This window comes from Cydia fagiglandana, chromosome 23 (genome assembly GCF_963556715.1).
Source record: "Cydia fagiglandana chromosome 23, ilCydFagi1.1, whole genome shotgun sequence".
Taxonomy (NCBI): Eukaryota; Metazoa; Arthropoda; class Insecta; order Lepidoptera; family Tortricidae; genus Cydia; species Cydia fagiglandana.
This window is the reverse complement of record NC_085954.1, coordinates 1,908,426-1,934,363: the sequence shown is the minus strand read 5'-3', so window position 1 is coordinate 1,934,363 and position 25,938 is coordinate 1,908,426. Positions and strand designations below refer to the sequence as shown.

The window sequence follows — 25,938 nt, the reverse complement described above, 5'->3', positions numbered from 1 at the left end:
TTTACCTATATTTTAACCACACAATTAACTACCTACCAACCAACTAACATTAAATATTGCTCTTTCATCGTCTGGAGTGTAAAAAAAGGAATCGCAACAGCTTACAGTTTAATTAAAAATGTAATTTATAATGTTGACAGTATCTCACCGAGTTCTTTGAAATATTATGATCGACGGAGCACGCCATATTTACTTGTGCTGTTCACAATGCTAACAGAATACTCGCATACAAATAATGTTCTCCCCTCTCACAAAAATAAATATAATAAACCACAACCTTTTCGTCCTCGCGTTATCCCGGCATTTTGCCACGGCTCATGGGAGCCTGGGGTCCGCTTGACAACTAATCCCATAATTTGACGTAGGCACTAGTTTTTACGAAAGCGACTGCCATCTGACCTTCCAACCCAGAGGGGAAACTAGGCCTTATTGGGATTAGTCCGGTTTCCTCACGATGTTTTCCATCACCTAAAAGCGACTGGTAAATATCAAATGATATTTCTAACATAAGTTCCGAAGAATTCATTGGTACAAGCCGGGGTTTGAACCCGCGACCTCCGGATTGCAAGTCGCACGCTCTTACCGCTATAGGCCACCAGCGCTTCCTTACCGCTTCCTTTCTTCATAATATACTTAAAAGATAATATTATTATTTGTATATCACGGACCAATGGTATCCCGAATGGGAAGCGTCCACGGAGCCGAAGCCAATACGTAGAGATCCTTTGACACTTTAATGAGATGTACCTAAGGGGTACACTGGGACTATTATAGTCAATATAAATTTTGTATTTGTCAAATCAGACACCAGATTTTTTTTCAGATGACCGTGAGGGCTCTTAAAGCCATTATAGATACAATGTAAAGACGATTTATGACGTAGACTTAACTTGGCCATCTCGAAAGGATGGGTGAAGATCGAGCAGCCAAAAGGGCCTACTTGGATCGACCAACTGGGCGCCGTCCTGTTGGTCGTCCTATTCCGTTGGACAGATAGAGTGGAGGCAGATCTCCATGAGCTCGGCGTCGGCGAAAGCTGGCGGGATACCGCTCTGGACCGATCAAAGTGGAGTGCTCTTGTGTTGGAGGCCAAGACTCATTTTGGGTCACCGCGCCAACCAAGTAAGTAGTAGTAGTAAGTACTTAAAATTTAAGTGCATGTCACGATACGCTGGTTTTCCCAAGGACTCAGTTGGGAATAATACTGCAGTTTAAATAGACATGGAATGCAACTGGATTATATAAATATGGTTAAGATATCATTATACCATTTTAAAATTAATTGCAAGTTTTATTACCACTTCATAAGGTTGCATTTTAAATGCAGCAACGGTTCTATGATACGGTTGAAACGGTCCTGCAAAGGCCACTCTTGTTTGGTAAAAAGCTCCTGATGAGTAAAATGCTAAGGAATTATTAAGCTTAAATTATGAGGTGTAAGGTTGATTTTGCGATGGCAATATTTATAGTAGAATTCTGATATATGAAACAGTTATGATTTTGAAATGCTTATCCGTGTATGTGTACGTACTTATTGAGACTTTTACGTACCTATTTATTTAATGACGGGGCAAAAAGATAAACCTAATAGAAAATTACTATTAAATCCCTGAGATGTGAAGTTATAAGCTTATATTTTTATAAACCGGCCTAGTGCGTGTTAGGCTCGCGCACGAAGGATTCCGTACCATTACGCAAAAAAACTGCAAAAAAATCACGTTAGCTGTATGGGAGCCCCACTTAAATATTTATTTTATTCTGTTTTTAGTATTTGTTGTTATAGCAGCACCAGAAATAAATCATCTGTAAAAATTTCAACTGCCTAGCTATCACGGTTCATGAGATACAGCCTAGCTGGTGACAAACAGACAGAAACGTCCCGCTTGGCGCGCTGTTCAAAATCACATACAAACGGAAACTTAACGCAAACACGTACGTCACGTCACGCTATCGAATGAAATATTTTTCAAACTCGAAGGGTAGAATAACAACTGTCATTTCAATACAATTTCGCGAAATTTGGCATTTTTAGGTTATAAATTTTAAGGAGATGACAAGTGTCATCCTACCCTTCAATTTGAAAAATAATAGGGGTTCTGATTAAACAAGAACTGTGGTTGAATTTCCCTTGCAGTATCGCAATATTCGCATTTCGCTTTCATACCCATAGTATTGATAGCAAGTATGGTCCCGTCAATACTGCCAAACGCACGGTGGCCCGGAGCGAGGCAAAACAACACCACAACACGACAACAGACTGGTTCGTATTAACTCCTTTGTGCGCCGATCCGAAACAGTCTCTATATCGAGTATCATAACCAAATGATTTCCTGACATAGGGTATTTGACTACTAGTCAAATCTGTTTCTTTTTTCGAACTGTCAAAACGATTTTACTAATACTATGGAATTTATATGAAACACTAGCGTGTGACGTCACAATCAAATTACCTACTCTTTATCGTTTTATACGGGTTTTAAAATAGAAATTGTGTCTAAAAATATCTGCTGTCTATTTGATGCATGGTGCAAAGTGTGAACGACAGTTCAATAAAACAATCCGATGATTCAGCAAGACGTATATTCACGCACTCTCCGACACAGTTAAGTAAGTTACATCAAATCACAACGTTTGGATATAACAATCTGACAACACGATCTGCACTCGTTCGTAGTCTCACTCGTTCTGCCCCCCAACCGTAGCGTCAGTTGCCGCCATCTTGTCTCACCGGAAGAGTTACGATTAGAACTGGCGCGACCAATCGGGAGCCAGCACGAAATGTCAAATACTCACTTCCGCTACTTATTACATGAATATATTTTGATAAACAGTCTTAACACTGTTTATCAAAATATACAAAAATTTAAATTACATATTTTAATAATTAATTATGACAATGAAATGCTAACAAAAGTAATTTAAGTAGTTTTAAATACAGTGAAATACTCTATTGGCTCCAAATGAGAAGTTTTGTGTGGATCTGATCTGATTTGAATTCATGCTTGTGATAGTTTTGATGATTGTGATGTATGTACTTACTTATTTTGAATTGGATTTTTTGGCAAGTATAGTTTAGTTTACGATAGACGAAGAAGCGTGGGCGGGGCAGGCCCAGGCGGAGATGGCGGGACGACTTTGACGCCTTCCTTAACAACTGGCCGGAGGAAACGCCAAATCGGGAGTCATGGAGAATCAGGGGAGAGGCCTTTGCCCAGCAGTGGGACACACAAATAGGATAAGAAAAAAAAAGAAAAAAAAAGTTTAGTTTCCGTGTGCTTTTTTAACGTGTGGAAATTTAATATGGTAAAAACTACAATATCTGTGCCTCCAGTGTAAAAGGGTTAAACTCGAGTTTGTCCAAATTACAAATTTTGCCAGTACAAGGTTTATTACATGAAACTACATCTTTTGTGCTGACACCCACGGCCCTACGACTTCTAATTGCTGAGATATCGATTGTGCAAAAGGGTTTAAGTTTGCCAAAAATCTTAACCATTATGTTCAAAACGATTTATTTTTATATAACCTCGTTTAAAAAATTGGTACTTAAGAATCGTGTTACGAACGATAGTTAAAGTAAAGTTTAATCTTAACGAATAAACTACATTTCAAGAAACATTCGGTGTAAAGAAATCAAAATTCACTTAGATCTATTTCAACTACCGAGTCAAGTTCGTGAATGATGGTAAAATTTAAGTTTTTTTATTATTCACAAACATTTTTTAAGACGTCATGATGTGTAAAGGGGTATAAATAATTTACTTTGACCGTTTTTCACCATCTAGTTTCGCTAAATTGTGTTAATGATTATGGTTAATGTTCACTTAGATTCCTTTCCATATAATTTGTTTTTGTTGGTCAATGTTGTGCAAAACAGTGGAAGTCAAATATCAAAAAGAAAGTCCTGTAGAAGAAAAGACATCTAAAAGGCTGATTATGAAATAATTGTGCAACAAAAACAAAAATTAAAAAAACAAAGATGGGGAAGTAAGACAAACAAGTACAACTGCCCTGTTGTCAGTACAACACTACTACAGTACAACAGTACAACATTACTCTGTTCAGTAACCATTCACAATTTCAACAGAGTAATTAAATATATTAAGTCACTCTTTAATTACATTGATATTATTCTCTTTGGTTTGTTTTTTGTACCATCAATCTAAAAAAAATGCAATATTTAGTTCCCAAAATGGTTTCTTTACACAACACAAAAGTTCAAAAAGATTTTAGCAACACTAGAGAAAGTGCAGTTTTACCTTTTTACACATTCATTATTTTTGTGAAAAGGGATATAAGTTGTTTTTGAAAGCCAATATTTCCGTTACTTTCACATAAGTCAGGTTAATTTAAATGACAAGTTATAATTCATGGCTTAAACTATCTAAACTAAAAACAAAAACCTAATTTTTTTAGAAACAATGCAGAGAAAACACGGTTTGAAACGTTTTTCGGCCATACTGAAAAATTTCATTTTTTGAGTTTAACCCTTTTACACTGGAGGCACAGATATTGCGATAGCCTCCTCTTAAGAGTGTTGTTGTGTTATATACTTCTTCTTCTTCTTCGTTACACTCTTGACAGAGTGGTCGTGGCCATTATGTATACTTTTGAGCGACTCGTTTAACGACACGTCGCTATTTCTCCCGTAGAGCTGCTTTCCGTGAGCATTCGCTTAAGGTAACATTCCATTTCTGGCCGCAGCTGCACTAATGGTACTGAACGCGTCGCTGTTATTGTCATTAATTTTCCATAGTAAAATGAACAGTATTGCAGCTGTCGTTGGAAATGGACTGTCACCTTTACTGTGGCCGACACACTAGCATTATAATTTGGTCGGTTCATCTCATTGGCGATCTTCCTTTAGACCTGTCACCTCCCACTCTCATATCATGCACATTTCGTTGTATAGTTAACCTGGTCGCGACTTTCCTGTAGGTATACATCGCAAAACATATTTTTTATGCTTTACCTTTACAGGCATGATACATTTTGTCAGTACTTGAGAACTTGAGACTCAAGATCACCGTGATATTCAATAATATACTTAATGTACTCGGGTTACCTGTTATTGAATCGTCCACAGAAGAGACCTTAATCTGCATAAAATAAACATACTTTATGTTTGACTCTGCTGTTATTCTAGAACAATGTCACTGACCTCTAGGTCCTGAGCTGACTTGGCACTGGTACAGGGCATCATCGTCTAATGTCACCTCTCTGATGTCCAAAGAGTAGTCGCCTGCAACAAAGATCGAATATTATTAGAAAATAATTATGTGATTAAAACTGACTTTATTAAAAAATATATTTACGTCAAGTCTCAACTATCTCATCTGACTCTCTGTATCTATTTCGATTTCTTCTTCACAATCCACGTCAGGAGTTTTAGAAAACAACGCTGCTACGAGTAAGATTATAGGGATATTTGCTAAGTAAATTTTTTTATGCGACTCTATATCGTTAGTCTCTGTTACTCGTAATGTCTTCGATGAATAATCGTAATGTGTAAGTTTAACTTTATTTGTACATAGTGTAGCTAGTTACTTAGTAAGTAAGTAGTAATATTTGTACGCCAGTCATGGCAAAACAAAAATTGTCCTGTAATTAAATATTGAACACCTATGTGTATACACGCTTGTTTAATGTAAATAAACGATCATTCATTCATTCATCCATTCATTCATTCATCATTCATTCATTCATCCTCCCCTGGTTCCACTAGGCTTCTGCCTGCATGGAATTTGATCCTTATCATAGTTTTTACTGTTAAAATGATTACAATGAATAAACGTACCTTCTTCGTCGCTGCCAACCATCTTGTATCTCTCATAGCCGGTGAGATGCCGATGTGTGCGGAGTCCAAAGTCATCTTTGGTCCATTGCAACTGTCCTACTTTGTTAACCACTCGATTAAAATGATTAGAATGAATAAACGTACCTTCTTCGTCGCTGCCAACCATCTTGTATCTCTCATAGCCGGTGAGATGCCGATGTGTGCCAAGTCCAAAGTCATCTTTGGTCCATTGCAACTGTCCGAATTTGTTAACCACTCGATTGAAATGATTAGAATGAATAAACGTACCTTCTTCGTCGCTGCCAACCATCTTATATCTCTCATAGCCGGTGAGATGCCGATGTGTGCCAAGTCCAAAGTCATCTTTGGTCCATTGCAACTGTCCTACTTTGTTAACCACTCGATTAAAATGATTAGAATGAATAAACGTACCTTCTTCGTCGCTGCCAACCATCTTGTATCTCTCATAGCCGGTGAGATGCCGATGTGTGCCAAGTCCAAAGTCATCTTTGGTCCATTGCAACTGTCCGAATTTGTTAACCACTCGATTGAAATGATTAGAATGAATAAACGTACCTTCTTCGTCACTGCCAACCATCTTGTATCTCTCATAGCCGTTGAGATGCCGATGTGTGCCAAGTCCAAAGTCATCTTTGGTCCATTGCAACTGCCCTACTTTGTTAACCACTCGATTAAAATGATTAGAATGAATAAACGTACCTTCTTCGTCGCTGCCAACCATTTTGTATCTCTCATAACCGGTGAGATGCCGATGTGTGCCGAGTCTAAAGTCATCTTTGGTCCATTGCAACTGTCCTACTTTGTTAACCACTCGATTAAAATGATTAGAATGAATAAACGTACCTTCTTCGTCACTGCCAACCATCTTGTATCTCTCATAGCCGTTGAGATGCCGATGTGTGCCAAGTCCAAAGTCATCTTTGGTCCATTGCAACTGTCCGACTTTGTTAACCACTCGACAGGGTAGTGTCACTCTTGATCCGACGACTGCGCTCTGTAAAAATACATTAAATATTATCCTCTTGTCTGGATATCCTCCTAACGCCCAAGGTCCTACCTATAGTACCTCTTCGATGAAATTTAAATCCTATTCAATTGGAACAGAGTCGCTTTTATTTTGTTTCGTGCAATTTTCAACTCTATTTCCTACACTAGAGGTTCAAATTTCTGTGGTAAATTTTAGATTGTGGCTAGGCCTTAGGGGGGTATGATAAGGAACCAGGCCGATTTTTTGGACATGTTTTTTTTTTCGAAGAGTATTTTTTGCTCTTTACCAGCACAACCGAGGTTTGAACCAACGGCCGCTTGACCACTACATATTATATCATCATCGTATATGTATATCGGCGGCCGATCGTAAGATCAGGCATATCGTGAAATTTCTAGGCATATCGTGAAACGTAAAAATATTTGGCTCGTTCCCAGGGTCGACGGAGCCCCGCTAAGCGGGACTCCTATTTCTGGGTAATTAACCCTCTGCATCTGAAGCAACCTAACGAACCTATCCTACCTTGGTTTAATGTGATTATCGTCAAAACATTACACACGAATATTACGATCTGCCTGATCTTACGATCGGCCGCCGACATGTATATGACTAATATGAAAGGTACAGTCAGCAGCAGAAGTTGCTATGCGGCCGAAGTGTTCAAAATTATCTTGACACGCCTGTGAGAACAGAATGAGAATAAACACACGTCAAGATCATTTTGAACACCTGGCCCTGGCCCGCTTAGCAACTTCTGCTGCTGACTGTAAATAGGACACGTACAGTTATTATATCTTTTAAAAATAACCGATTTTATAAAATTGTATGCCTTCATTTTATGTTTTTTTTTTCATTTCAGCGAATGGTATTTTATTAAATAGATATTATTCAAAGTTCGGTTGAATTATTATTAGGAGGTCGACGTCACTTTTATTTAAATATTTAAAAAATATATAAAAGCTGCCAAAAACATTTTTAATAGCTAATTAATGGGTTTAAGGGAAAATATTGTGAGACATTTTTAATTACGACAGAAACTATACTTCATTACAAAGAATATAATTTTAATTATACAAAAACTTTTTACCTGAAACACTGAATATTTTGTGACTATTTAAATCCAAAAGCAATGCCTGTGACTGACGCTACATCTGTTTTACTCCAGTCAAAAAATCGTTTGTCAAGTTCACAAAGATCTTTTTTCATGACATAGTAAATATATTTTTTATTTAATTTTTAGGCAATACGTTTCAGTAAATAAGAATAAAACAAGGTGTAACAAAAATAGTGGGGATCCGTTTAAGGCCATATTCAGTATCGTGTTCTGATTATGAAAAAGTAGATGAAAAATTTTATGCGACATTTTTTTCCATAACATAATTTTAATGACAAAATGTAAATTTAAATTTTCCTCTGGGTGGATCCAGTTATTTAATACATTGTTAATTTTCAATGCCAAACTGTCAACGAAGAAGTTCTATATAAATATTTATGTTGTAGGGGAGTCCCTCTACCAACCAACTGTCCTGCAGTTTGGCAGAAGAAATATTTTTTGGCAAAAATTTAATTTTTGGTACAAGCTTTTGTCGCTGACTGTACTTTTCTTTCCACAGGCAACTAATGCTCATCGAGACAATTCTAAAAACCCCAAACACAATTAGGTTTCGTTGTTTTATCACAGAGTTCCGATGGCCACCTCTGGTCTCCATCATCAGATCAGCTCGATGACACCATAATATTGCATTGTCACCCGATTTACGTATGTATGCAAAATTTCAGCTCAATCGGAAACCGGGACGTGGATCAAATTTAACTTGCAAGATTTGATTACACACCGACATTAACGGTCAGGTAAATAAAATAAAAGCTTGTAAAAAATGTGTAAAATTGAGTTTTTGAAGTGAAAACTTCTTTAGGCGCGTTGGGCATTTTTTGAGATGGGAAAAAACTCGCGACACTGTTACCTTACCGTTATCGATACCTCGATTGGGCTTGGGCTATAGTCCCCAGTCCCCACGCTAGCCCAATGCGGATTGGGAACTTGAGGGACTTCACATACACCCTTTGAATTTCTTCGCAGATGTATGCAGGTTTCCTCACGATGTTTTCCTTCACCGACAAGCTAGTGGTAAATATCGAATGATATTTACCACATGATTTATTTATTTTATTTTATTTTTTTAATCGAAAGTCGTGGCATATTGGTGTAGACCACCCGCGGCTGCGTCTGTCCTCTGAATTCAGGGTGCATTGTTTATTTTTCGTCTCATTAGTTTTTATCCGGCGGATAAACCGTTATTCGTGAACATTAACCGTGATCGCTTTGAGATGGAGCACGAATGCGAATTGCATTTAAATTTAAAGCACATTCGTTTAATTTCTTTGATTTTATATTGCTGTTGCATGTGCGCTCCGTAATGTAAAATGTTTGTTAACCTTTTTGTTACTAGTCGTAGTAAAATTACTTACAGAAGAAAGGGAGAGAAATAATTAATGGACACTTCATGAAAAAAATAATAGATTAATATAATATTTTATAAAGATTTTAATGGTCAAGCAGCGGCCATGGACCCTGCAACCCAAGGGTTGTAAGTGTGTTGCCGGCCTTTAAGATAGGAGTACGCTCTTCTCTAGTAGGTTTGAACTTCGTATCGATACAACTCCAGGAGGTCCCGTTGCCGAACCATTAAAAAAATGCTACGAGAAAACGTAGGTGTTTTTTTTGTGTTAGGCCGCATCAAAAACCACACCATCATACATATAATAAGCTTTATAAAATGATGAAATTCCCTACTTACTTATAATTGTACCAAAATTTTAAAAATGACCAGACAATGTAAATTTTATAGGTAGCATTTTCGGTGCAGCGGAGTGGTGTTAACGGAATTGGTATGTCTGAAAATGACACATATTTTCCTGGATTTTAGTATAAAAAACCCAACGTTTTTCCTACCAAATAGCCCAGAACAATCAAATAACCCCTCACATAACATACATAAGCCAAATACTTTACATAAATCCTTTTCTCATTCGCTAAAAATCCTTTTCCGTCCCTAGGGAAGAATTTTTAATATGGCCCGTATGGCCGATATATCGATAAGCTGTCAAGTACATGTTTAGTTGATAATATTGGTAAGGATTCGGGCCTTATAATGGATGTCTGCAAATTCCTTACAATATTACATGCTTTAGTTGGTTGGATTTGACTTTTAGGGTTCCTTGGGGTCCTAAAAAACTTAGTTGACTTTTGTCTTTACTGGTTTTTTACTAGATTTTACTCATAAACGAAGGTACCTATCGTAAAATGGGCCAGATAGATCGTAGCAGCACAATTTATATAATACAAATAGGTAATTTTAAAAAAAGCTGCCTTTTAAAATTATATTTTTACATCTTTTATTTTATCTTTAAGTCATACCGACCGTAATACAGTCCCGCATACTGCAGTACTTTGGGCATGTCTCTAGGCGAGATAACAAATCCATAGAGCGACTGGTCGTACAAAGAAGAGTGGAGGGAACCAGATCTCACGGCAGAATCACCTATGCGCTGGACCAAATAAAATCCGCAGTGGGAAACCGTGTATCTGACTGTACCTGACAGTCTGCCAACAGGGAGAGATGGCGGGAGTTCGTGCGAAGAGCTATGTCCCGCCTTTATCATTTAATTTTACATCTACTATAAATTTTTGTCTATGTTTATGCTTTTCTTTTCATTTTGTTTTGTTTCTTTTCTTAATTAGTTTTCTTGTATTTTGTATTTTCTGTTTTCTTAATTATTTTTTCTGTGTATCTTTTGCAATGTTTTAAATATGTATCTTGTTGTGTTATCTGTCGTGGCATCACCGAATGGGCCCTACGGAAGACCAGCGCTGGCTTTATAGCTAGCATTATGCTGAGTTGGGTCCATTTCGTGATGCACACTTATTGTTCTTTTCTGTTCTTGCTGTTGTTGTCTGTACATGTTCGTACATGTTTTGTGATCGTCACGAATAAAAATCTTTTATCTTTATCATCGATGCGGACGCCTCAACGTGCCAACAACCGCTGTCAAGAGCGATACGATAGAGAAGAAGTATATGGGATGATCTGGACAGCTTCCTGAAAAACTGGCAGGAGGAGACACCAAATTGGGAGTCGTGGAAATCAAGGGGAGAGGTCTTTGCCCAGCACTCAAATAGGCTAAGAAAAACAAACAAAAAAATATTCCAAGCATGATATTATTCTGTTTATCGCAAACATAAGTACCTAAATGGTGATATGATAAAAGGGGCTTTATGTAATTCTAGTGAAATGTTAATACAGGGTATCAAACGGCGGGGATCACTAACAGGAACCAAGTTTACCTAGTAGTAGGTATACTGACGATTTTTAGCCTATTTTAGCCTGCTGGACAAAAAGCCATTGGCTTTCTCTAAAAAACAAACTTTGCGCTTCTTCGGAATTCATCAATTATTACTGTACGGCTTCATCGAATTTGTGCTACGGGCATTTTCTGCGAAAGTGGGCAACTCGGCATAATGAATATTTATTCTCGGAAGTGAAACCCAGCTAGACTTCGCTTATTGAGCCGTTTTGACTTAAATTATATCAACATCATTGGATTTTTATAGATACTAGCTTCTGCACTTGACTTCGTCTGTATGAAATAATGATGATGATTGATAAAAACTATACTATGTCCTTTTCTGGTCTTCAAGTTATCTTCATTCCAAATTTTATCAAAATTGCTTCAGCGGTTTAAGCGTGAAGAGATAGATAGACAGGCAAGAGCTACTTCCGCTGTTATAATATTTGTTTATTGTTAAGCTATTTTTTTCTGCATGGGATGATGATTATTCATAGAATTATCCTTTGTCCTTTCTCGGACGTCAAACTATCTTCATACCATCTAAATTGGTTCAGCGTTTAAGCGTGAAGCTGAAGAGGTAATAGACAGACAGAGTCATTTCTGCTTTTGTAATATTAGTAGGGATTGCTCCTTTTATAATAGAATAACATTTTAATATTCCAGATAATTTCAATAACATAATTTCATTTCTAACCAAATCACTTCATATTCAAATCATTTACTTCCCAGTATTGTAATCATGTTTGCAAATTTTATTAGATTGAAATAAAAACTTTTAAAAATGTCATTCCGATTTTGCAAAAGTGCGAATATTTACTAAATTCGACATTTCATATGAGTTTTTTGATAAGCTATTTAGTACATAATTATGCAAAACACGAATATCTGATAAACAGATTTTTGATGAATGTCAACCGTTTATAAAAATCTGTATATTAAGTATTAAAGTTGCTCAAATGACTAGGCATGGACAAGTTCACAAACATCTTTACAACTTAAAGTTTTAAAAATATGTTTACACGACGTTAGTGTCTCAAAGTCACAGTCAGGAAGGAAGAGCTTCGCTCCTTCTGCTACACTGACCTTCTGTAAGTGGCGTATGCAAGCGTTAGAAGCAAGGGAAAAGCTTGCAAACTGTCTTAACCTGATAAACGGTCTTCTTCATAATGACCTTAATTAAATTTAAATACTAACCTGATCTTGAGGCTCAATAGCAAACTTCTGTTCCCTCGCACAAACACAACTAAACAACAAACAGAACACCGTCCATTGCTGCAACACAGTCACCTTCTGTATCCTCAACAGCAGGAACAACGCATTGGCACATCTACTCGTTACTCTACACTGTGACTTGACACTGACACTTGATTTCATTGTTTCATCGTTCGCTATCTCTTTGCAATCATTATGTCCGTTAGTTCTATTGCAGGATTTGCAGGTGTATGTTTTTCGTGACATACTTCAAATGTATCCATATGTTGCCATGGATTATGCTCCTTGGATCTGTAACAAAGAAAAGTTAATGTTAGAACAATATTGTTCCACTTTTTGTTGAAAGGATCGGGGCCGAGTATAGTGCCTTGGGGGATTCAGCAGTATTTTCAAAGAGTATTTTGTAGAAATAATTTAATTAATAAAGGGGTAAATTAAATTATTATACGCTCACGGGCACAGAGCAGTTCTTATTCTTTATAGAACATTTTAACGCTTCATAGCTTATTACTACTATAATTTGACCTGTATTTTCGTAACCGGTATACCTAATCAGAAGCCTAAGTTAAATTTGTCCATTATTAACTCAAATGCAGATACTTTTGCGAATTGCACGTCTAGTTTGTAGAATATCCTTTGTGACTTGCAAAGTAATGAAACTAAAGGATTTGTTGAACAATTTACTTGGTTCAGTTTTAACAATTACATTAATTAGTTTAATTATTCATGAGACTAGTATTTTCTTTCGTTTGTGTAGATTCACTGTTAAGAATTCTTCCTAATCGACTATTCTCCTTTTGTACAGATAATCAATTTAGGTTCCTAATTTTCTGCTTCAGAAAATTTGCAGTGAAACTAAAATCATTACGTACTAAATATCGCTACTTTGTTACCAAAGGATCTTCAAAATCAAAGATTTCATTTGATTTAACATGTCAAAACCGTCTTCTTGATCTTGTAAACATGTACTTAGGGATGAAATAAACAGACTCTCAAATAAGTTGGATTTCAGTTCCCGTAAAAGTACTGGTTAATGTGTTACACCCAATAAAGTAGTAACAGAAGTTAAAAATCCTCTAATGTACTTACATTATGATTCTTATTCATCTACCAGCTCCGTAAATTTCTACTGTGAAAAGGAATATATGTATATTTTATCGAGAAAATCTAATTTAAAACTTTCTCATTACCATTTTCGCTAAACTTCAATATCATTCACATTTGTCCAAACTTAAGTCCATAAAGTGAAATATTCGAAAACTTAAAAGGGGAAACTTGCTCAAAATGCACGCTTTAAAGGGTATAAACATGTCTTAACCCGTATTATATACGGTGGAGTAAAAATAAATCATATGAAGCTATTGCAAAAGACGGCGAATTCACTGCAGCGTTTTATGGTCTTAGGAAGGAAGTATGTATAACTGAAGCCCTACTATGATCCAGAAGGATCAAGCTAAGTTTTAAATTCATCATCATCATCATCTCAGCCATAAGACGTCCACTGCTGAACATAGGCCTCCCCCTTTGGAGGGTGAATGCCATAATCGCCACGCTTGACAGGCGGGTTGGCGATCGCAGTCGAGTACACCGAATTTGAGGGACGGGAGTTTTAAATTACAAGTCATTTATTTCAGAAGCTGACGAGACCCTCAAAAGGCGGAAATACGGGGGTCTCGACGCGACTCGACCCTCGGTCCATGGGGCCCGGGAGCTCAGAGCCTGTTTATCGATTTGGCGAAACGGCTAGTTGAGGTCACTGGGGACAAAAGAGCTGGCAGCTTCCTCGCTCAAGGAATAGGCGTTGCGATTCAGCGAGGAAATGCTGCCAGCATCCTTGGCCTTACTTTTTATTGCTTAAATAGTTTCTAATTAAATTTTTCTTAGTTTCGAGAGTTGCAGAGGAATAATTTCCCATAGTTTGGATGCGGCGTAAAATCACCACAAATAACACAAACAGTATGGAATCTTCATTCAGTTTGTCTTGCCCCGAGCAAAATAACCCATGTTAGTCTTAGTCCCACCTTACCTTAAGGGGCCCACAGCCCCACAGTTCGCCGGACGATATCAGCCTGTCAGTTGTTCGGAGCTGTCAAATTTTCAAACTGACAGGCCGATATCGTCCGGCGGACTGGTAATCAGTGGACCCCTTTACCCGTAATGTTAATTTCATTCGATAGCGTACAGTGGCGGATTTGCCTCTAGCCACAGTAGGCGCGGGCCTCGGGCGGCAAGATATTTAGGGGCGGCAAATTGTGACAAAAAATTTGGTGATGGTAACAAGAAATAACTCAAAATGTAGTCAATATTATGGGTGCCTTGAAAGGGGCGGCTGCAGGGCCTGGGGCCTAGGGCGGCAAAGACTGCAAATCCGCCACTGATAGCGTAACGTGACGTGTGTTTGTGTTAAGTGTAATTTTGTATAAGATTTTGAGTTTCCAAAACGTCCCGCTTAGCGCGCTGTTTCAAAATCCCATACAAAAATAGACATAACGCAATCGCGAACGCTTGTCACGCTATCGAATGAAATTTACACTAGGGGTTCATTGTTCTAAAAGTACAGGCCAAATATTTTTGTAAATAAAAGATAACTCACTATAAACTCGATCGAAAACTCATAGTAGAGCTTCCAAGCGGAGTCTGAATCGAAATTCCTTAATGTCGTTTCGTTTCCTCTTTCCAGATTTCTCTGTAGTAAGAAAGGGTGCAAAGATAAATGTGTAGTTTTTTCCTCTTCCGTTTTTGTTTAAGTAGGTATTTCCGTAGTACAATGTAGCCTTACGTAATTCTTCCTTAACGTTATTTAGGAGGTTTTTACTATAACTTAGAGTCAAATACACAAAAGCTTAGAAAATAATGCTAAAAGAGGAAAATCGCTAAGGAACAAGTTTTCACATTGCGGATTACTTTGAGATAACACACGTGAAATACGAGAGCTTATACACATTGCCACTGAGAATGGAGAATAATTTATTATAAGAATTCTGTCTTTTATACTCTGTATCTTTAGATATTTAAATAAAAGTAAACAAAATCTACCCTCAAATGGCTCCTTAAGCTAGATGAGGGCAGATGAAAACATTATCAAATAATGTAGGTTAAAGTAAGGTCGATCAGTGACTGATCCAGGCCATGGTATTATAATGTACTCCGCCTGGTACTCTCTTCCCTTCTTTTCTAGGTCACCTGACTGACACAAGCCTACGTCATCATGCGACAGCGCTATATGATAATATGCGATAGCGCTATATATAGCGGCCATGTTATTGTGACGTAGGCTTGTGTCACTCTGGGAAGAGAAGACCATGTTTTATTAGACTATGATCCAAGCGGTTTTGTATTTGGTCGGTTAACCAATAAATGTTATAACTACCCGAAAATTTAAAAATTGTTTGATTACTTTTTTAAATACCTACCTAAAGATACAGACTATAAAATTCTTACTGTGACGGTTAATTAAGATGGCGGCTTTAAATTAAAACAACACCATAAAGCACATAGTTGTTTTTTAACTCGACGTCTGGGATCTTTACTGGTGATTGGCGCTGTTAACAATGTCATGATAAAAATACATCGACACATTTTTACTCTCAATTAATACCTCATCGTCATCATCATCATCATATTAGCCTTTTATCGCCCACTGCTGAGCATAGGCCTCTCTTCGAGTACGCCACTTATCCCGGTCCCGGGCCAATCTCATCCAGAAGTGACCCGCAGACCAACATTTTAAATTATTTTAAATAGGTACTTATCAGTCATCCTAATTGACCGTATGTAGATAATTATTAGCGCTCTGCCCGAGTAGCCGTAATCCCGGATGCTTAGTATCTAAGAGTAGTTAAAATTAACTAACTATACATGAGTAGGTATCGCTTGCTATTTATATGAAAGACTAAACAATAATTTTAAACTTTTTTTAGGAGGCATACAAACAAACGAATCAAGGCTTTGGTGTTGCAGGTGACCATGGGCAGCGGTAATTGCTTACCATCAGGAGATTTGTCTGCATGTTTGCCTTCTATCATCGTAAAAAACCGGCCAAGTGCGAGTCGGTCGCCCACCGAGTGTTCCGTAATTTTATATTCATACAAATTTATAGTTTTCATTATTTTTCCCTGTACTTACTTGTATTTAGTGTAAGACGATATAACTTGCCAAATTTTATAGTTCTAGGTCAACAGCAAGTATCCTATAAATTTTAATTCCCTTGAGAATGTTGAGCGAACTAGGAATGCACAACGATAAATGACATAACATCAATGGGATTGGTTTGCCTAGCTCCATTCTAATCTAACCTAACTGGATCTGTACGAATATCATGGTCGTTCTTGTCTACGTGACAGCGTGATAAAACGGTGTCCGTCACTTTATATCCCACGGTGTTAAAAAGTGACAGCTATTTTATCACGTGGATAAAGATGGATAAAGCCATCCATAATACGCCGGCTGTACGGATATGATGGTGCTTCTTGTCTACGTGACAGCGGGACAAAACATCCGTCACTTTCTATCCAGCGGCGTTAAAAAGTGACAGCTATTTTATCACGTGGATAAAGACGGATAAAGCCATCTATAATATGCCGGCTGTACGGATATGATGGTCGTTCTTGTCTACGTAACAGCGTGATAAAACGGCATCCGTCACTTTCTATCCAGTGGCGTTAAAAAGTGACAGCTATTTTATCACGTGGATAAAGATGGATAAAGCCATCCATAATACGCCGGCTGTACGGATATGATGGTGCTTCTTGTCTACGTGACAGCGGGACAAAACATCCGTCACTTTCTATCCAGCGGCGTTAAAAAGTGACAGCTATTTTATCACGTGGATAAAGACGGATAAAGCCATCTATAATATGCCGGCTGTACGGATATGATGGTCCTTCTTGTTTACGTGACAGCGGGACAAAACATCCGTCACTTTCTATCCAGCGGCGTTAAAAGGTGACAGCCAATTCGCCTGCTGGTTTGCCTAGCTCCATTCTAACCTAACTGGTCCTGGACAGTTAGAAGCGACGTTTATCGGCTAATTTCCTCTGAGACCGGCGGTCGTATCTAATTACCAAGTAAATAGCAGGCTCTGATGCACTATAGTGGCCGGGTAACTGCTGCAAATGTCTAGGTTTAGAGCTAACTCTACATACTGCCTGATTCGAACTAGAGTTACACCAAGAAAAGTCTGCAGCGGTTATGATAGCCCACGCAGTGCAAGTATTATTTATACGTCATAATTTCATAGAAGTTTGACGTTTAAAATGACACTTACTTACACTGCGAGGGCTATCAAAATCGCTGCAGACTTTACACGGTCTGACTCTATAATGGGGCCCACAGATTACCAGTTCGCCGAACGATATCAAGCTATCAGTTGTTCGGAGCTGTCAAAAGGCTGATATCGTCCGGCGGACTGGTAATCAGTGGGCCCCTTAAGATACGAGAAGAGCGCTTTGCTTCTACTTTCCTTATGCGCACTGCCAAGGAATGGAATTCCTTGCCGGCGTCTATATTTCCGTGTTCTTATAACCCGGCAACCTTCAAATCAAGAGTGAACAGGCACCTTCTGGGCGAGCTCGCTCCATCGTAGGCCACGTCTACGCCTCGGCTAGTCTGTGGCCATGAGTAAGCCCATTCATAATAAAAAAAAAAGTCAATCAATAGATCTAGAAACGATATGGATTAGTGTCAGTGTCAAAAGTGAAGTTTTTGTTTTAAAATTCGTCACATTTGACACTGACATGTCTAATCCATATCGTTTCTAGATCTATTAAGTGACGTATCTTAGGGGTCATCCATTAATTACATCACACGTTTAGGGGGAGGGAGGGGGTCAAGAAAATGTGACATATTGTGACATGGGGGAGGGGGGAGACACAAACTTGGTGACGTCACTTTAACTTCATCATTAACCGAAAATTTATTTAAATTATTTTATTCGCTATACATTTAAATAACAAGTTTTTAAAACGATAATAGTTTTTATTCGTTTAATTTTCTTACCTTAGCAGTTTTGGGTTATAAAATGACTAATATTTATATCGTCAAAAATATTTTGATAAAATATTAATAATACTTAGGTACTTACTTAATTCGATTTGGCGATTTCGTAGAAAAAAATGTGACGTCACACTAGGGGGGAGGGGTTTGCCAAATGTGACCAAATGTGACAAGGAGGGGGGAGGGGTCAAAAAACCTAGAAATTCGTGTGACGTAATTAATGGATGACCCCTTAAAGTTCGAATCGGGTCATAGGTTTAGAGTTAACTACAGAGACTTTGCAGTGATGGAAGTTTCAAAGGACCGATACGACCTTCAGAAAAAGAGAGAGTACTCCCGTCGTAAATATCGGCAACGCATTGCCAGCAACGTACAAATGGCCTTTGTCATTACATATCAACCGTCATTTACCGTCAAAAAAAATATACGAAATAGAAATAAAAATATGGGACATTTTTTTTTCTCCTATTAAGATTAAAGGCCGAGCCACACCGGCTTGCGTGTGCGTGACGTGCGCGTGTGCGTGTGCTAAAATGTTGGAGCTGCACACGCACACGTCACGCAAGCGGTGTGCCGTCTCTCATAAGGATCTGTATACTACAACGCCGCACGCGCACGTGCACGTCACGCACACGCAGCCGGTGTGCACAGGCCTTTAAAGAGCTCGGGATACTGAGTAGAAATGTCATTTATCCAAATCAGAAAAAAAGTGTAGTGTACAAATTTCAATATACCTATGTTATGTATTTATAATGGTCCCGTGAGACTCGAACATATTAACTAGGTATTATTAATATTATTATCCTCGAAAATTGGATCGAAAAATGTCGAGCGTACCCGATTAATTTTTTTTTAAGTAAACTGGCTAAGGTATATCACACCCGAACTATATATTTAGATAATTTCACATTTACAGATTTCATATAGATCTGAATTAAAGCAATTTCCTCGAATTGAATTAACGATATTAAACCAGGAAAACATAACATACCAGAGATACGCGATACGTATCAAAACATAAAATACATTACAAATGAATCGAAAAGAGAAAAAAAATCAAAGTCCCACGATAAGTCACCTCCACTTAAAAACGATGTAAGCGCCAAGGAATTGTCAATAACTTAAGCTTTTTTATATAAACAGGGCAATAATTTTCAGCGAGTACAAAGTTAACGGTAGGCCAGCGTTGCAAAATGAACCTTATTTTAAGGGGATAAGGTGGTGTGGTATGTTTGTGAGGCCTGATACCGATAACACCTGCTGTTTTGGAATGTACGCTGTGATTACATTGTGGTGTTAGGGATGAGCGGGTAGCGGGTTAATAGCTTGATATGTAGTTTGATTTTCATATTAAGCAACATTTTTATTAAACAGGTTTTAATTAAATTGATAAGGCGTTTAATAAGATGGCAAATTATAAAATTAAGTAGTTTTTACAAGCAAAAATATTATCTTCTACCTCGCGTTGTCCCGGTATTTTGCCACGGCTCATGGAGCCTGGAGTCCGCTTGATAATTAATCCCAAGAATTAACGTAGGTACTAGTTTTTCGAAAGCGACTGACATCTGACCTTCCAATCGTGCAACCCAGAGAGGAAATTAGGTCTTATTGGGATTAGTCCGGTTTCCCCACGATGTTTTCCTTCACCGAAGAAACAAAAATACAAACAAAAATAATGCAATGGTGAAACAGTTATTTTCATGAAAATAAACTTTTTTTCTTTTGTAAGTATATTCCAAGATATTTTATCTAGAATTATTGAAATCATTTATTTACAAACAATATATATACAGTGGTACAACTAAACGAAATTAATAACTAATTTTATCTCGGAATATACTTACAAAAGAAAAAAAGTTTATTTTCGTATCTCTTTCATATTTTTCAGTTCTTTTGCACAATTCAATATCTTTTAGCATAAGCGTTATTTTAGACCTGTATATACCCGTATCTATTTTATGACATTTCCTGCAACATCAGCCATCCGCGATCAGTCATGATCAGTGAAGCTCACAGATTTAAAACGACGCTAACCCGCCGTATTCATTCATTAGATTATGTATACTCAAATTTAATTCGAATCTTAGAGGATGAATTCCTAAACACCCATAATACAATTGTGCCATTTTCAACTAACTGGTAAACGGTGTATGTAGGTATGTAAACTATGTAATAAGTTTTTAAGTGAATTATGATTTAATGATAATTAAGGAGAAGTAATTTCTCCTATAACTTAGACCACTTCCTGCTTGCTCTTGATTACACCGTCCACGATTTACTAGACCAGTTACTAGCTTATGAGTTTATTTACCTACAGAGGAAATGCGTGCCCGATTGTACAATCACCCTTATCACCATGTCATAAGGTTCACCGAAAATCATTAAAGTTGTCATTAGTACAATCACCAGATACATCGGTGCGGCCGAGGTGCTCAAAATATCTGAACACGCACACTAATTGCTTGACAGTAAAGGCGTTTTCAGATATTTGTGAACACCTTGGCCGCTCCGATATATCTGATGGCGACTGTACTAACAATAACTTGATTTTCGGTGAACCTTATGTCATGGTGATAAGGTATATGTATCATCAATTAACATTTTACAGGTTCTTCTTCTTCTTCCTCGCGTTATCCCGGCATTTCGCCACGGCTCATGGGAGCCTGGGGTCCGCTTGACAACTAATCCCATGATTTGACGTAGGCACTAGCTTTTACGAAAGCGACTGCCATCTGACCTTCCAACCCAGAGGGTAAACTAGGCCTTATTGGGATTAGTCCGGTTTCCTCACGATGTTTTCCTTCACCGAAAAGCGACTGGTAAATATCAAATGATATTTCGTACATAAGTTCCGAAAAACTCATTGGTACGAGCCGGGGTTTGAACCCGTGACCTCCAGATTGCAAGTCGCACGCTCTCACCGCTAGGCCACCAGCGCTTCTTCTACAGTACAAGGCCATAACGTGATAAAAACGAATAACACAAACATTTTAAATTGATCAACGGAACTAATAAATAAATTTTAACGCCCGTAAAAATATACTATTATAAACCTCGTAAACAGCTAAATATATATATCTTATATCACTTGATTCCGCTTTATATGAAAGTTTTACGAGTATTTTTATGGCGAATACACTAATAGTTTTGTGTATGTAAGTTATAGTAACCTCTAGCCGCCCAGAGACCTATTTAAAGGTCTCCTGTTCCATTCTAATTTGAACTTTGTGTTGACAAACTTAAAACTTCGTTTTGCTTGGCAAGGTTTGACGTATGGGCGGATAGAGGATATTACCCTTAACTTGTTCCATTTTAGAAAGCATTGAATGAAAAAGAGTTTTGTTAACACAAATTCATCTTTTAAGCAATGACTATGCAATATTGCTAGGAAACCTATAAAATGCCCATCGTACCTGTAAAAACATGTAACGGTACATAATTAGATTAATTAGGCATTAAAACACCCGTGTGGTCCTTTTAAGAAACTCACAACGTTCGTTTCTTAAACTCACACTCGTATTTTAATGCCTATCATTATGTAGCAGTTACATTAGGTACTTACTATTAATCTATCATTATAAAAAAAAACCTAAACACATCATAATTAAACATGAATTACACTTCCTTTCTAAGATCATTAAAATATAATTCAGCAAGCTTGTAATTACTTTACGATACACATTAGAATAATTATTCAATACATTTTATTACTATTTGATATCTTCATAAACACAAATGGGTATGGTTTTATTGAAAGAGTTTTATGGCGGATGTGATATTTAATATTATACAAGTTTATTGCAACATTTATTGCTTTTGTTTATTTCTCATTCAACGCAAGATGTATAAGTAATTTTGCACTGACTTCGTAGCATAGAATAAAAGCGTACATAGACGTCCAATTTATGACGTGAAATGACGTTTATAGTGAAGCTACCACACTCTATCGCCGCAAGTGCAGAGTTAGTTTAGACAAGCTCTAAATATTGTGTTTATTTTGTTTTTTACTTTGCTACCAAGAGAGCAAAGGCATAAAACTAAAGTACAGCTAAACATGACGCTAATAGCCAAAACTCACTTAGCGTTTGCTTAAAATATCTATCTTGCATTCCTTTATATTTCATAAAGAGGAAAAGAGACAAAATCATATGTTTCGTAAGTTTAAAATTATCTCAATTTAGCACAGTGTGAAACTAAATGCACGAAGCAAATTGAAAAGATAATCCCCTAATTCAGTCTTTGATGGAATTATTGCAAGTGAATGAATCCTGGACCCGTGCCAAACGCGCAAAGAAAACTACAACCCAAAAAGAACTTTAAACTTAACAGCACAAAGTTCAAATTCCATTGTAGTAAAAACTGGGTTGTTTAACAAAAGAAAATAAACTTTTTTGGCAGGATGTTAAAGTTTATATTGCATTGGAACGAGTAATTAGAGAAAAAAGTTTGCAAAAGGCACGGTGGAAATAAATGGATACAGTTCTATTATTAAAGTTGGTAGCAAGTAAAATGACAACTTTCTGCCCTAGGTCTGAGAATATGCTATGTTTATATGGGGAAGAGCGGCATATAAAATTGTTGGTTAGGAAGACCGTCATATAAGATCTCATTTATTTGTATACGTACTTGCCTCGCCCAGGACTCGAACCAACTAAAATTAAAAAAACCGGGCAAGTGCGAGTCGGAGTTCCGTACCATAATGCAAAAAAAAAACAAAAAAAAGCAAAAAAAAAACGGTCACCCATCCAAGTACTGACCACTCCCGACGTTGCTTAACTTTGGTCAAAAATCACGTTTGTTGTATGGGAGCCCCATTTAAATCTTTATTTTCTTCTGTTTTTAGTATTTGTTGTTATAGCGGCAACAGAAATACATCATCTGTGAAAATTTCAACTGTCTAGCTATCACGGTTCGTGAGATACAGCCTGGTGACAGACGGACGGACGGACGGACGGACGGACAGCGAAGTCTTATAGTAATAGGGTCCCGTTTTACCCTTTGGGTACGGAACCCTAAAAACACTCCCTATTTTATAATACTAATCGATAGTATTATTCAGGATAAAATTTCTACACTAAATCTCTTCTCTCCTTAGTAAATTATTGATTTCAACATCTCCTAAGAGCATCAGAGCTTCCATATTAATTTCAATTGCCCGAACTATTCATAGAGTTAGAAGCGCATTTCTCTTCCGTTACAAAACGTCATAAGTAAAATTAAAACTTAATGTATTTACGACTCTTTGCGTTAGAGATTAGAACTGAAATTCCAAGCTATGTCAATTCATTTGGAGGTTGGAGTATTCGAAAGACCAACGTATCGTGGTCTTTAAATTCGTATATATTATGTTTGGAGAGAGGCCAGACTTAACTGGTCATCGAGGTAGCTAAAATGATTGAAATTAAAGTATAAATAGCAGGCAAAATAAATATAAACTAAGTAAGATATGAGTACCATTGCTCACACTGTTAACTGTACAAAGGTGGACCTTATGTCTTATGTAATAAGGTCCACTGATGTACAGTTAGGAGTGTTGCTGTTCTTACTTTGAAAGCTGCGTCAACTTATTTATAATCATGGTTTGAAAAGAAAGAAAATAAAGACAAACGATTCATAGCTGATTCAGGCCAGTAACGCGTTTATGAATAACGCCATATGTCACTGTAAAAGCCCGAAGTACGGCAAAACCTAGGATTTACCGGTAAATCCTAGTTTTTACCGATGCCGATCGGTAAAAGCCCGAAATGTTATATGTTACTAGTTTACTTCGGGCTTTTACCAACACCGATATGGTAAATCCTAGGTTTTACCACGGCGAACGGTAAAGTTTGAATCATGCATGTTTGAATGATGCTTGAGATTATTAGATTATAATTTTTAAGAAAAAAAAACCGACTTCTATGGGGCCCGATGAAAGATTATGGTAGATGGTGCACTATGTAGAAAAGGAGGTAAAACCACCCACTTTTCTAGTAGCATTTCGTTTCTGTAAGGCTCGCAGTTCTAACCTAACCTTCCGAACCCACTTTTGTTCGGTTCTGTGAGGATCGCAGTTCAAACCTAGCCTAACCCACTTAACGGCGCATGCGGTGCGGTGTACGGGGGTTTGAGCAGGAGGGGTTGAGAATCAGTGCATGATTCAAACTTTACCGGTCGCCGTGGTAAGACCTAGGATTTACCATATCGGTGTCGGTAAAAGCTCGAAGTAAACTTAGTAAGATTTAACATTTCGGGCTTTTACCGATCGCCATCGGTAAAACCTAGGTTTTGCCGTACTTCGGGCTTTTACAGTGACATATGGCGTTATTCATAAACGCGTTACTGGCCTGAATCAGCTATGAATCGTTTGTCTTTATCTGTCATTTTTACTTATGTATTTGTAAGTAAGTGATAAAACATACCCAATTTAACTGAATATATGATGGTCGTTCTTGTCTACGTGACAGCGTGATAAAACGGTACCCGTCACTTTCATTCGCGCTCTGTTAAAAAGTGACGGATATTTTGTCACGAGGATAAAGCCATCCATAATAGGCCTGCAGGAGGGCTAAGATGGCAGGATCTTTATCATTTGTCACGTTTTAACAAGTATGTAAGTGCGAAAGTGACGCGTGACATGACAAGTGATGAAAATGCGACCATGATGCCGCTGCAGGCCCATAAACTTTTATGAATAAGGGGGTTAATTGCCCCCAAATAATCCGACTGTGATTGTGACCATGGGCCCGATTCGGATTTTGAAATAGACATCTATTAGATATCTTTTAGACATCACCAAGATACGATAACGATATGTTTAAGATCTAACTTGTCAAATTTGACATTTGCTCGATTCTGGAGATACTCTTGAACGATTTCCACAGGATATGACTTAGAGATCCAATTCACATCTAATAGATATCTTACTCTATCTAACGTAAAAGTGACATTGGTTGCCCGAATTGCGCTGCAAAAGAGAACTAGTTGATATCTAAACTATAACGTATCTAGAATGGATCTAGTACGTGTCGTCTCTTGTGAATACCTTGAAGTTCGAATACGACATGTATTTTATAGAATGTAGACCATTCCCACATCGTCATTTCGCCTATCTTAATTATTTTATCACATCACAAAGAGTAGCCGCCATTAAAAATTAAAGGAATAAAAAAAAACAAATTAAAAAGTATAAATAAATAGAAGCTCGTGATTGGCGGTTGGAGGCAGGTGCGTGTGCGGATATGGACCGGTGCGCGTTCACGGGGTGCTCCAAATTGTTGAAATTACATTAATCTGTTTAATAAAAAAAATTCTCATAGCTAGAGTGCAATGACTGCACAACCTTTTTTATATTTTTTTTTACATATTTTATGTGTGGTTTTTGCTACTACCAATAAAAGTCTGCAGCGGATTTGATAGCCCACGTAGTATAAGTGTTATGTACACGTCATAATTTCATACAAGTTTGACGTTTAAAATTACACTTTCACTGCGTGGGCTATCAAAATCGCTGCAGACTTTTTACGGTCTGACTTTACGTATGTTTTGTATATTTAAAATTACTGACAGATTACATTTTAATAACTATACGCATTAC

At 37.5% G+C, this 25,938-nt stretch overlaps 1 protein-coding gene across 1 annotated transcript in view; it reads right to left on the bottom strand.

The window, feature by feature from the left end:
- LOC134675926 (irregular chiasm C-roughest protein-like) overlaps positions 1-25,938 on the bottom strand; it is a 172,277-nt gene that overhangs the window by 97,086 nt on the left and 49,253 nt on the right. Inside the window, exons 2-4 of the mRNA XM_063534271.1 lie at positions 12,351-12,659; positions 6,662-6,812; positions 5,162-5,242 (exon numbers count right to left, since the gene is read on the bottom strand). Coding sequence (XP_063390341.1) covers positions 5,162-5,242; positions 6,662-6,812; positions 12,351-12,614 — 496 coding nt within the window. The 5' untranslated portion in view covers positions 12,615-12,659. The remainder of the gene's footprint in view (positions 1-5,161; positions 5,243-6,661; positions 6,813-12,350; positions 12,660-25,938) is intronic.